Source organism: Numida meleagris, chromosome 12, assembly GCF_002078875.1.
Source record: "Numida meleagris isolate 19003 breed g44 Domestic line chromosome 12, NumMel1.0, whole genome shotgun sequence".
NCBI classification, from domain to species: domain Eukaryota; kingdom Metazoa; phylum Chordata; class Aves; order Galliformes; family Numididae; genus Numida; species Numida meleagris.
Genome location: NC_034420.1, coordinates 11,617,078 through 11,630,336, shown reverse-complemented (window position 1 = coordinate 11,630,336; position 13,259 = coordinate 11,617,078). Strand labels below are relative to the sequence as shown.

Genomic DNA, 13,259 nt, shown 5'->3' with positions numbered 1-13,259 from the left:
TCATGGCTGCACGCGGCACGTTGCCGTGCGGCACCAGGAGCACACCTCATGTTGCCAGAGAACAGTCCAAGGTCCAACAGTTGACTGAGTGCCTTCTGAGAAGCAGTAGGGTGGGCATCTCGAGAGGGTCACGTTTGTTGCTGTGTTGAAATTACACAGGGGGTTCAGACACTGTTTTAGCATTAAAGTGATGGATGATTTTGGCATTTGTCTTCCTCCCAAAATAAGAGATGCAGAGCTCGCTGCAGAGCCAGTGCAAAACTGGAGGTGTCATTGATTCGAAAGGCTCGAGTCTGTGTTGTGTTTTTTGGTTTCTGTTGGTTTCATTTTATTTCTATGGGGTTGTTGTGAAGAGCAATGTGAAACATACCACTGCCAGGAAATAAACCACTTGCTTCTGTTCTTAAGGGTCACCTCAAAGATGCATATTCCTACTGTATCCTGGAGTTTCTCTTATTGAACGTTTTTTTTACGCCATGAAATCAAAAAATAGTGGTAAGAAAGAATATTGTGAACTGAAGCTTTCTGTTAGGGAGCAGTGCAAATCCAGTTCTTAGGTGAATATAAAATGTAACAGGGAAGATTTAAGAAAGAACATTTTGTCGGGGACCTTTGAATGGCCAGTGGAATTTACCAGCATCATTCTCTGACTTGCTTCTTTTTCGGAAAAAAATAAAAAAACAACTTTTGATTAATGTTGTTTTTCTAAGCCACAAGGAACTAGATATAATGGCTAAGTGCCAGGATTCTTTTTTGACCTCAGCTGAAAATATCTTTCTAAAAATCCCTTGGAACTAGAGAATAATAAAAATAATCTTTGTCCTAAAGCCGGAGAGAGAGAGTGGATGTGAATGAAAATCCTTTCTGAGCTAAAACAGGAGAGCTGTGCTGAATGCTAATGTCAGTAGTTTGTGCAGAGAGTTCTCATGTGTTTTTCCCCTTCATTTTCACACATGGCGATTACCCACGCAGAATCTGAAGCGGGTGGCTGAGGTGTGGATGGACGAGTACGCAGAGTACATCTACCAGCGCAGACCAGAGTACCGGCATCTTTCTGCAGGGGATGTCGCAGCTCAGAAGGAACTGCGCAACAACCTCAACTGCAAGAGCTTCAAGTGGTTCATGAGTGAGGTTGCGTGGGACTTGCCCAAGTTTTACCCACCAGTGGAGCCTCCTGCAGCTGCCTGGGGAGAGGCAAGTTTGTGCTCTGAAATGTGCAGTGGGTAAACACGCTCGATTTAGGACACTGAAGTTGCCTTAGCCCTGTGCTGCAGTACCGGTTTGTTGTAAGTGACAAGCAAGAATTTAAAGATCCTGCTTGAGATGTTTCAAAGACCAGAATTCCCACACTGTTATGTTGGTTTGATCGATGAAAGCAGTTAAACAGCAGCTTTTATTAGTGCACAAATACAAACAAAACAAAAAAGGGGCCTGGCTTGGTCTGCATGCTGCGTATTTAGACGAAGGCAGAACATGCCAATGGGATGAGCTGGAAAGAGGAGGCAGCTGAGCAATAGTAGGAATCTTATATTTCCAAAGGGCTGTACAACTGCTCTGAGCTCTCTCAGCACCTTCATTTCCCCATCTGAAAGCCAGGAAACACATCTTTGTTTTTGAAAGAGTCACTCCAGCGGTGAGGTACTGAATTGTTACACAAAACAACACAGTGGGCTCTGCAGTTCTGTAGCTGATGGTGTTTGCTGTGTCCTGCAGGTTATTTTACAGCTGGCTCCCGATGGGCCCCATGTGGGGTTTGTGCTTTCTTTTAGCCATTGCCTGACAGCTCAGATATGTAGTTAAGTGAGAAATCTTAAAACTTTATTCATACGAATGCTGCCGTTATTTGAAGCAGTTTAAGCCTTCTTTCCTGTTGGCTGTCGTTTGATAAGAGGAGATTTGAGCACTAAGTTAATATTTCAGATACGCAACGTAGGAACTGGGCTGTGTGTGGACACTAAACATGGATCTCTGGGATCCCCGCTGAGGCTGGAAAGCTGTGTGAAGGACAGAGGAGAGGCAGCATGGAACAACGTGCAGGTAATGGTCCCCCTGATCACTCATCCGCTCCTAAATAAATCTTGGGGGGGAGGAGTCGCAAAAACAGGTAAATGCGAAGTAAGGCTGCTGTAGAACTGTCAGGTGAAGGGAGAGTGCTGTGCACCCCAAGGCTCACATGCACGCTGCATTTGATGGGCTTGGCAGCAGGATGTGACGTGCTTGCAGCAGGGTCTGCAGTCTGGCAGCCTTCATGCAGAGTTTTTACCTCTGCTTTGAAGTTCTCAGGGTGAACAAAAGAAAGCACAAGAAAAAAATATGCCAAAATAATAAAAGAAACCAGTAACAAGGCAGCTGTAATATGTAACAAAGTGAATATTAACTTCAAAGGCTGTGCTGAAAGAAGTGATAGAGGAGCATCATGCATATTAATGAGCCTGCAGAAGCATTCAATAACCGCTTACTATCATCCTTCTGACAGGAGGCAAATGCATTATAAACACCAACCACTGCTGGAGAGAGATGAAACCGTCCAGGCTATAGATTCACCCTCTCAACATATAAAGTGCCAGAAACGACAGCTTTATTGTAAGAGAAAGGAGGGAAATATTAGTTTGTCTAAACTGTAGCAACTGGGCTGAGAAAAGATCAAGAAAACAATGCCTTTATTACTGAGCCATACCTAACTCTTCAGGGCAATGGCTTCAGTTGGAGATAAAGGGTTGCTGCCTATCAATTCTGATGCATGAAAACTGGAAACCAATTTACTCAGACACAGTCCAAAACGAAGCCTCTGTTGTGTCAGGAGGATCTTCAACAATTAGTGTTGGCTTATGTTTAGAAGGAGAATGTGTTTGGGACTTTTGTGTAGCCTTGAACCTCAATGATTATGGTAATTTCTCTCACTAGAGAGGTTTAAAGGGAGATGGAAACAAAGCTGCTTTGTGCAGAAGTTTTCGGCCACACTGCACCAAACAGTAGCACTCTGCTCATTAATGGTTTATCTTAGTGCTCCATGAGATCCCTCTGAGGAAAAGGCTGTTCCCCTACCTGGCTCTGAAAGGAGCCCCAAAACAGCCCCTTCCTATCGGGGATCACAAGGGATGTGTGCTGGCCCATATCCCTGCAGCAGCACGTAGAAAGGATATGCTGGCATCCAGCAGCTTTCTTTAAAGCTATGATTTGGCTAGGCGTTGATAGGTTATGCCTAGTTACTAGAGATAAAACACTTTTTCTTTCCTATGGTATAGCCCTCCTTTTACTTCACCCCAACGAAGAGGTCTGGGAAGGCTGACAGATCGTTGCAAAGCCAATAGAGAGCACCAGGAAACATTGCCCCGGTGTTCACCCTTTTGACAGTTCAATGGAGTGGGGTGGGGAGCTGTAAACCTCCTGTTTTCTTGTGTCATAAGGCATGGAGCAAACTATTCTCAAGGTGACTGCAGGCTGTGTGCATAAACTTGGATATTTACTGCCAGTGTTAACTCAGAGCTTCTGTAGCTCTCCCCTGTTTTTGCTAGCATTGAAGTGCTGTAATTGGTCAGCTGCTCACTTAATCCACGATGTTTTTCTGCAATGCAGAGACATTCAAGTCTGCCATTAGTACCCAAGCTAACTAGCATGGCAATTTGCAGCAGCACAGTCTCATTTAGCATGCTGTGTGGCAGTCCACGTGGTAGCTGTTATAGACTCCCCTCATCAGCAGTCCCTATCCCCAGAGGTGGAAGCAGTTTTTTCTAGGATAGTTTTGTCCTTTCCTGAAGCAATCCCCACCCTGTGGGCAAAGAAGGGAATGTCATTCTGCTGGTGAGGTCACTGTGTCCAGTACCATCCTGAGGGTCCTGTTTGTCCTTGCAGGTGTTCACTTTTAGCTGGAGAGAAGACATCCGTCCTGGGGATCCTCAGCACACCAAGAAGTTTTGTTTTGATGCCATTTCCCACAGCAGCCCTGTGACCCTCTATGACTGTCATGGAATGAAGGGGAACCAGCTCTGGAGATACCGAAAAGTGAGTGTGTGTGTGTGTGTGCGTGCGTGCATGTATAAGGTGTCAAGTTGCCTGTAGTCACCTAAGTCTCTTTAAAATGCCACCACCCGTGTCTTAGTTGTCTTTTCATCTGTTGTCATTGTGCCACTAATTACCCTTGATTAGAAAGAGGTTGCTGCCCTTCTTCACTGGTTAGAAATGGTAAGCAGTTCTCCAGGGCTTGCTAAGCAAAAGGACGTTGTCCTTGCAGTCCTGTCAACTGCTGGAAGTGAGATTATGTAACGCCCTTGCAAAACCTGTTTGCAAAGAGGTGTGCTGTGCTTATTGGTTTGTTCTAAACACTAGAAGGTCATGCCAAAAGTAGATAAGGATTTATTCATCCTCCTACTAAGCAATGCTTTTGTTTCAAACAGGTAAGTAAGTTCTTGATTAAATGCCATGTCCGAGTCCTTGCAGTCCTTATGCACAGTGCTGCGGAGTGACTGCAACTGGATGTGAGCCTGGAGACTGCAGAACCTGCCTTCAGAAATAGGTTCTGAGCTTCCCGGTACAGTTGTTAGGACTGGGCTCAATACCGTTGCAAGGGGTGGGAATTGAGGTGATACTTGCCAAACAACTTCTTTGGATACACTCAGTGACCAAGTGTCTTGCCTTGGATTTTAAGACTCATTTCTGTTGGTTTTAAAATAGCTCTGCTTCTCTGCTTAGCAACCTTACGAAATGTATCTTCTCCAGGACAAGACCCTTTACCATCCGGTAAGCAGCAGCTGTATGGACTGCAGTGAGAGTGACCGAAAGATCTTTATGAACAGCTGCAATCCTTCATCTCCAACGCAGCAGTGGATATTTGAACACACAAACTCAACTGTCTTGGAAAAATTTAACAGAAATCTTGATCTTTAAAAGACTGAGAATATATATATATATTATATATATTTTACAATTATAGTTTTTACTGGGGAGGGTTACAAAAAATTTTTTTAAGAATACTTTTTTTTAACAGTTAATGAAGGTAAAAGGGAGAATCTCAGGAGAAGGTAAACTAGCAGGCCAGTCTTTATTGTGAAGATGCTGCATCCTTCTCTTCTGGCAATGGTGGAGTTCTAAAGGCTTTGCCAGAGCCACTTCTGTGCTGAGATGAGAACAAAAACTCTGTTTTTAGAGGAGTCTGAATGTGATTTAAACTACATTTTTTTTTTAAATTGCTCTATTTCCCATGTGGGTCTGGTGTTAAATGATTTTATTCTCTAGGACCTCGAAATACAGTACTTTATGTAGCTGCTATACCACCTGCTGAAGCATTCCCAAATATGTGCTTTATCTTCCAAAGTCCATCTAAGTAAAATCTTGAACGCAAAATTTAATTCTCTGATGTCACAGACATAAAAAAGAAATAGGCCATCAAAATGTAAAATGAAATGAATATTTTTTTTTTCCTGAAACCAAAATATATTTCAAACAGATTGACTGTTATTACTTTCCAAATGATAGCTCTGATAAAGGAAAGAGCTCTAGAGGAAGTGCAGCCAAGTGTTGGGGTTATTGCTGTAGTTATTGGCAATGAGGAGTCTGCGTTTCTGGTCCATTCGTTTTGCAGTCAGTTTGTCACTCGCTGTTGAATCCTCAAGGTGAAAGATCAGCAGAGAGTTTTTTAAGTGAGCACAGTTCTTACAAGTTAGGATTTTTGGATATCAAACTCACCTTTTGTTCAGCGTCGTTTTATCATGGTCACCTCTAGGGTTTCTTAGAGTTAAATGTGAAGGCAACTTGCTTTTTTCCTTTAGAGATTAACTCACAATTGGTGTGAGCAGATTAATTCAGAATAATTAAGTCAGGGCTGGGATTAGCCATTGGTTTTTATCCATTTGTAGTTTATTCTAATCATGAGTCCTGTTGTCAGTGGTGTTCCAGGATTGTGGGAATGTGCTCTCCCTTCCTTTCCCAATATCCGCTGAACTGTACAGTTTCCAGTGACTGGAAACCTGCTGCTTAAGCAGAGATGTGGGATCAAGGGGCCAGTTTAGCTGATACCTGTTCCTTGTGTAGTCAGTTAGCAGTGCAAGGTACTACCCTTCTAGCCTGGCTACAGGATCTACCAGACACAGAACCAGAACTGTCTCATCCCTGAAGCTGGAAAAAAGTGCTGACACTGGAGAATGAATTAAGAACCATTAGTATGAAGTCTGAAATGAGTGTTTACAAAAAAAAAAAAAAAAAACCACGCTGGTTTAAAATGAAGTTGTTGCAAAAACAATAAATCAACTATCTTATTCTGAAGGCAGCGGTCACATCTCCTGGTTAAAAAATGTGAAAATGTGAATGACGATACACTTTGCCTTTTGCAAAGATGCTGCCTAAATGAATAAAATCAGCCCTTTTCCAGTAATCATTCAGTTCCACAGTTTGTCCAGCTGTGCAGTTAGTAATGTTGAAGGAGGAGGTAGCGTGCAACCAGCTGTGCGAGAGTGGAAGTCTGCAAGTATTCAGGATAGGTGCTGTGCACCACTTTGTGACACCTGAGAAACACGGTAAATGGACGTCGTGACCTCCTTGTTGGGCAAGGAGAGCTCTGCTCTGGCATCTCTTTCTCTTCTGTTAAGTGAAGGAGATGGCTCCCACCTTTGCAGAGCTCCAGAAGAAGCCTTTTCTCCTGTTGACAACTGTGGGATCATTAGCTGTGTTTCAGATATATTTGAGGCCATATAGAGCTGTGTCTGTAAACTGGGAGCAGACTAGGACAGAAGTAGCCACCTCCCTAGCTCTCACATCTGACATGTTAACTATGAGGTTCAAAATCGTTTCCACCTCTTGTATCCTCACAACTGAGGCTGTATCTGACCTGTTCTATGAATTCACCTGGTACAGGCAGTCACAGAGTAGGGGAAAATGGGCACTGCACTGCAGCTGGGACTGGGGTTGCCAAATGAATTAGTGTCTAATGTTCTGGGAGTGAAGAAAGGAAAGAAGATCTAGACTTCCTTGTGACAGTTCTGCAGCGCTATTGCTATGGGAGTGAGATCAGTGTCATTCAGAGTTGCCATCACATGTTCTTAGTGACTACAATATGTCTGACATTAGAATCTCTTTCCATTTCTATGGGAGAGAGCACTGCTTTCCAGTGCTTTGTGTCTGACTTGCTTTCCTTAAGTTATTAATGCTCTCGTTAGTCTAGTAGTGCTGACTGTGGATCACTAGACGGCCTGAATAAATGTCGTTATGAATGTTTTAATACCTGTGGAACAAGAAGCTGTTTGTCCATGATCAGTGCAATTTTCATTTTTTTAATAACTGCGACACAATCAGCAAGTGATATACATGGACCGTAGGGCATTCTGCTTGCAGCTTTGTGTGTTTTTGTTTTCTAACAAGAGGATTTGTTTCTGTTTCTAAAATGCATGGCTTGCTTTGTACTTGGGCTCACCTTGTGAAGAGAGCTTTGGAGTCCTAGCTGCTTGCCTTACTGGACGCTTGCTTCAGAAAGAACTACAGTAATGAGCAGGTCTTTTACCACAGAGTGATCTTAATTGGGTGAGAAAGGACAGATCGTAGCAGTATGTATCAAAAGACATGGGGATGTTGAGGCATTTTGTGTTCAACAACCAATTACAGCATGTGGAAACCGGAGCTTTAGGGTGACTGGTCCCACTGGGTGCTTCTCAACATTGTTGATCTCATTTGTTTTCTAAAAAGTTTTGGGGTTGTGAACTTGTAAGTGCCCCACAAATTCTGTACATTTCTCACTGGCTCACTGGGCTTTGAGCTATTAATTTATTTACATCAGTTATAAGTTTCAATACTCTAGAGGCTTTGCTGACTAATAAGACTTAATATAGCCAACCATCCACTGATTGAGAAATGGAAGCTGTATTTCACCATCTACATCTTTAATTGGGCCTTTGCTGGGCAAACTGGTTGATTATTCCAATTACTTCTGGTTATTTGTAAGCAGAATTGCTGAAGCATGAATACATAAGCAAATCTTCATATCTGCATGCAAGCCAAGACTGGAGATTAAATACCAGTGATTATCCAATGCAAAATGTTTTTCATTTTTTCCCCTAAAACATTCAATCAAACCCTCACTCTGTGGCTGCATAAATTCTGCTGCCTTTAAATATCAGAATCCCAGACAAGAGTGAGATCCTTAGATGTGTGTTATGACGCATAATTATACTTTGATTTGCTCTTGAAGCTCTTGTTTTATACAGGTGCTGATCTCCAAGGCCTACAGATTAATATGTTTGAGGACCTTATGTATGCAAGGTGTCCTTTTTCATGCCTGGGCATATAACTTTGTTTTTCACACTGTAGTAGAAGAAAGAGTGAGCCTTACTGAAAGGGGAATACAGCATCATTAAAATAAAGATGTGCCTTTTTAAATGTAAATGTACAGCAGATGCTTAAACTTGAACCATTTCCTAGTGCCTTGCTGGACAAGAGAGAAGAGGGGAAGGGGCTGGGAGGATGAGGATGTATGAGAAAGCTCAACTCATGCAGAATTTGTGTGTGTGTGCTTTTTTTTTTAATGTTTAAGTGCAAAATTTGTGTGGATGACAGTAATTCAGAAGCTCCTGGGTTTCCTCTGTTAAATTGATGTAATTAATGACTTGGGGGTGGGTAGGGTGGATGTTGTCACTAATGAATAAAGCTAGACCAGAGGTTTTCTTGGTTAGCTGTTGGGTGTTCATGGTGAAGTCCAATGAGTTTCACTGGCATGCGAGGTCTTGCATTTCATGTTCTAAGAATCCAAATCAGAAATCACAAATTGTCCCAAGGGCATATCATTTCTGTAGCAGAAGTGTCTTACAGGAAGTTGATAACTTTCAATCACTGAGAAACCTTTAAAGGATAAGTTTGAATCTAATACAGAAGTAGCAAGAAAGCAATTTCTTCCCTTAACTTTCTTCCTGGTCTGTTTTACTGTAACATCTATGCACAGGACTTTGCTTTCCTTTACTGGAAAGTTCCAGGTAGCAAACTTTCCTCCTCCCTGCTGATGTACTGAACAGGCACCACCAGCAACCAGTATTGCAAGAACATATTGTTCTTGTAGTAGGATCATTATAGTAGCTCTACTGGGTTGCATCACTGGGGGGAGATGAGGGAGATCTCTTAAAAGTCATATTGGGCAATTGCATAACTGCTGGATAAAAAGGGAGAAGCCTTTATTTTAAATTCTTTCAAGATATGAACAGACACTTGAATAGTTTTGACTGGAGAGAACAGACAGCCTCTAGCAGTCAGCCTGTAATGTTTTCTTTCAGTCAGAAGAGTGCTGGTAAAATTGTCTGAAACAGTCTGGCTTTGCTAGCAGGGGATCCAAGTGTGCTATCCGTTCCCAGCTGCTGTGCTTCAGGTTCCTACTCACCTACTGTGTTTCTAACCACTTGTGACAAAGGAGCCTGATAGTGCCTAAGTGGTCCTTACCTGTGAAGCAGCAGGTAGGTTTGTTTTAACAGTTATTTAGCATGACAAGCTTCTTAAATAGTTAGCAAACTATTGTCAAAATGATGAATAGCTTTAGGTTACTGCCAGGGTCTGCAGAGGCAGGTTTGAAAGGCCTTTCACAGGGATATGCATGGTAAAAGGGGGGCTGGACTGGGAGTCAGGAGCACTAGGTCCTGCTCCATTTCTCAGTGCATCAAAACTATTGCTTGATCCTAAGCAAGGTGAGTCTGTGTGCTGGAATTTCCTAACCTGTGTAAGATTTAGTTTTAAATGCTTTGTTTTTCTACCTTAGTAAGTGTTGAGTTAGCATTTTTCAAACAATCTTTGAGTCTTCGCCTGTTTTGGGTGCAGTGGGTGGAAAATGGGAAAGCTGAGATCTGAAATTTCTACCAGCATTCAACACTCAGTTGTCAGTTCATTTCAAATTCTTCACTAACCAATCAGATTGACTTATAAAGTGAATAAATTTAAAGTGTAACTGAAAAACTCACCCTCTACTCTGATAGCTCCTTTGTAGTGTCACACTTTAACTTAGAGATCTGCGTGTGAAACTAGGCAATGATCTATTACAGAAATCCTCATTAAAACCCTATGGCTATTTTTTCTTTAACTCTGCCTCTGCTAGTTGAGTACGCTGACTGCGTTTGAGCTTTCTTGATACCTCTGTATTACCCAAAGGACTTTAGTGATTCCAGCAGTCTTATTTAAAGACACTGGACCTGTGCAGTCTCAAAGCTACTAGTTCAGCTCTTGGAAAGAAGATTTAATCCCAATTAGAGAGCAAGCAAATGAGACCTTCAACCACAAGAGAAGTTCAAGCTAAAAAAAAGAAGACCCCATCAAGCTAAAAGATGAAAATGTTTACCCTTGTGACAAAAGCAACAAATAGCTTTAGCCTGTAGGGTGGTGAAGAGAATTGGTTTTAAAATACATTCTTCAGAATCCCGGTGATAAGATCTAAGTTTGTCTATACCTTGTACTGCATGCATTTTATCTGTAAAACTGGATGGTGCCTCTTGAATCAGTGTATATTTATTTCTGTGCATATTAGGACCAACAGCCTAATATTTGGGGGTGGTAAAGGACTTGTAGCACTTTAATGTAGTAGCTTTCATAAACTGGGAATCATTGATAGAATGCCTAGTGTTTTTAAAGTTGAATGGACTTCCTTTTATAATATATTTAAAATAAATTTTTAATGTGTTTTCTGAAACTGTGTATGCAGAAATGACTGTCCCTGACTGTTTTGCTCTGGTGATTAATATCCCTTCTCTCTACTTCTGTGTAGCTTCAGTACCTGGTCTGATGTTTCTGTACCATAGGATTCCTGCCACACGACACAGTGCTCTCCTCCAGCCCCACTGGGAAACATCCGAAGATATCACCACTTCATTTCATCCGTGGCCTTCCCAATGCTCATTTTTATATGTCTTCATGGGGGTAAAACTGAAAAAATAGTGAAATAAAATGAGAGGGGACAGCAATATTGTGTGGAAATGCAGGTGTGAAGGTATGGGATGGCCCTTCCTTTGGGAACAGCGGACAACTGCAAGGCAGACTCCTAGGGGAAGATTAAGCTGCGATTCTTGGCCATGGAAGCATTTCTATGGAGAGTACACACCTATAGCTGTGGGAGTTTAAGCACCATAGCAGTGTCACCTTCAACTCAGTATCTGCCATCACAGAAATGGTGATGAGAGTGGGGATCTGGGGCACCACTAGTGCTGTGTTTCCATGAGCCTCCAACACAGAGAAAATGGAAATAATCTGATTTCTGACTGGAGGTGAAAAAAAGGCCATCTCAGGTCAGCGTTTGCAGCACATACTGTTTGGAGAGCAGTATTTCTGTCTCAAGAACCGTGAATGATGCCATTAAAACAGCAACTTCCAGATGACAGCTACACTGCAGGCCTATCTTTAGAAGGTAGTGCTGTTCCAGCTAAGATTTAAGGGCCTGTGCAGGTTTCCTTAATTTCATTAGAGGCTGACTCGGATGAGCAGGCCATCGCTGCTTCAAAGGCACTAAAGCTGCCTCGGTGCTGATGGGTGTATGAAACATTGTTTCTCACTTCATTGCAGTTCCCACAAAGAATTATTAGATCAGGTTAGTGATAGATACCTAATAAAGAATGGCTCTGTGATGCAGTTTATTTTACAGCAAGCTAGTTCTGGTCTAGCAGACTGTGAAATCTTCAAGTTCCCATGAGGATAAATATGCTGAAATAGACTGCAATTACATGAAGACCTCCTCGTACTTTTTTTCTGAAAGACTGAAAAGATGTGTCATTGTATTACCCTGAGCTGGAAGTAGCTCGCACTGAAATAGCAGACAGCGACAAGAGAAGCATTTTTTATTCCCCCTTTAATAGATGTTGCAAAACAACTTGAAAAGAAAATGGTTTCATTTGCATGGGATCAGAGTTTGCAGTCAGAAGTGAAATGCAATGGGATGGTAAGTACCAACCTGTGCCTCTTCCTCCAACTTCACACGGAGCCATTCAAGGAGCACCTGCAGCATCTCCTTGTTGCCTGGACAGGAGGAAGCCCTGGTTGTTATCATTAAGTTCTCTTTTATCTAATTGCTTGCTGCTCTCATCTTCTGTCCCTGCAGTCTATGCTGTGAGCTTCTTGGATGTCTAGGCTGTCCTGCCTGACGTTTGAGTTTTATTGGTATCATTAAGATAAAAGTAGCTTGCTATCAGGATCTCTAAGACCACAGAAGTACCATCACCCCTCTGCGCTTCCCATTTCCCTGGCTCCGTGTACTAGGAGTGTACTGCTTCAGGCAGGCTGCTCCCAAGCAATCAGGATGGGAGCTTTTATCAGCAGGGTCTTCTTGCTGCTCTAAGTTCCTTTATACTTCACTGTCCCCTTGTTGGGCTGCAGGTGAAGCTGTTTCCACCCCCTCCCCTTGGAGTGGATGGTGTCTGGGTGTGCTGTCCCCAAGAGAGTGCACTGTGGTTCTCCCATGGCTATAGGGACAAATTACTCATTGTCTGACTACACCAGCAATAAAAACTAAGACAAGAGACAGAGCTGTTGAGGAAGTGTACTAAGACTGAGCCCTGCCCTCAAGATTTATTCTGTGACATGCCTGGTGATGATGCAAGGGCTGCCTGGAACTTGTGTATTTTAGTTCTTTTTGACTGTCTTGGAGGAAGGAGAGTCCAATAGCGTCAGTGTTGCTGTCTGTGCCTTTGGGGTATTTCACGTGGGCAAGTTCAGCATGGCTCATCCTGCACTAAAGTGCATTTCTCCACATGTATGAGTTCAGACTTTGCAGAAATACTTTATCCTATAGCACACTGTTTTTCTATTTGTACAAGCAGTCTTCTCTTCAGGGAGGTATTTTCCACTTCCAGCTTCCCGTGCACCTCTGGCAATAATATTTGCTGTCTGCTGTCCTGCAGGTGACAGCGCTTCCCAAAGTGACATCTTTTCTCCACAGTTCACCAGGATTTATTTCTTTATGCATGTTTCCAGTCAGCTTGCTTTGGGAGCACGCTTCCAAGCTCAATCTTCTCCCTCTCTCTGCTGTGTAATTAGAAATCGTGTGTATTTAATATTGTTTCCTCGGGATCCTCAGGTTCGGGTGGTGCCCGGAGTGTGTCTGAAGGAGTTATTCACGAGGGCAGCAATGCACATTCAGCCCCAAATTTGCGTTGTTTTTTTTTTTTGGCGGTGTTTAATTAGCCCAGTGCCCAGGGGCTTAGGCGGGCTCTCGCCGCCGCTGTGAAGCAGGAGCCGGCCTGGGGAACCGCCGGGTTCCGTCAGGCCTCTCTCCGTGCGCGGCCGTGAAGGGACGCGGGCCCGGCGCTGAGGGGAGGCCG

General features: G+C 43.0%; 1 protein-coding gene across 1 annotated transcript in view; it reads left to right on the top strand.

Moving 5' to 3' along the window:
- GALNT10 (polypeptide N-acetylgalactosaminyltransferase 10) overlaps positions 1-10,642 on the top strand; it is an 84,586-nt gene extending 73,944 nt beyond the window's left edge. Inside the window, exons 9-12 of the mRNA XM_021410289.1 lie at positions 973-1,194; positions 1,921-2,037; positions 3,853-4,002; positions 4,717-10,642. Coding sequence (XP_021265964.1) covers positions 973-1,194; positions 1,921-2,037; positions 3,853-4,002; positions 4,717-4,884 — 657 coding nt within the window. The 3' untranslated portion in view covers positions 4,885-10,642. The remainder of the gene's footprint in view (positions 1-972; positions 1,195-1,920; positions 2,038-3,852; positions 4,003-4,716) is intronic.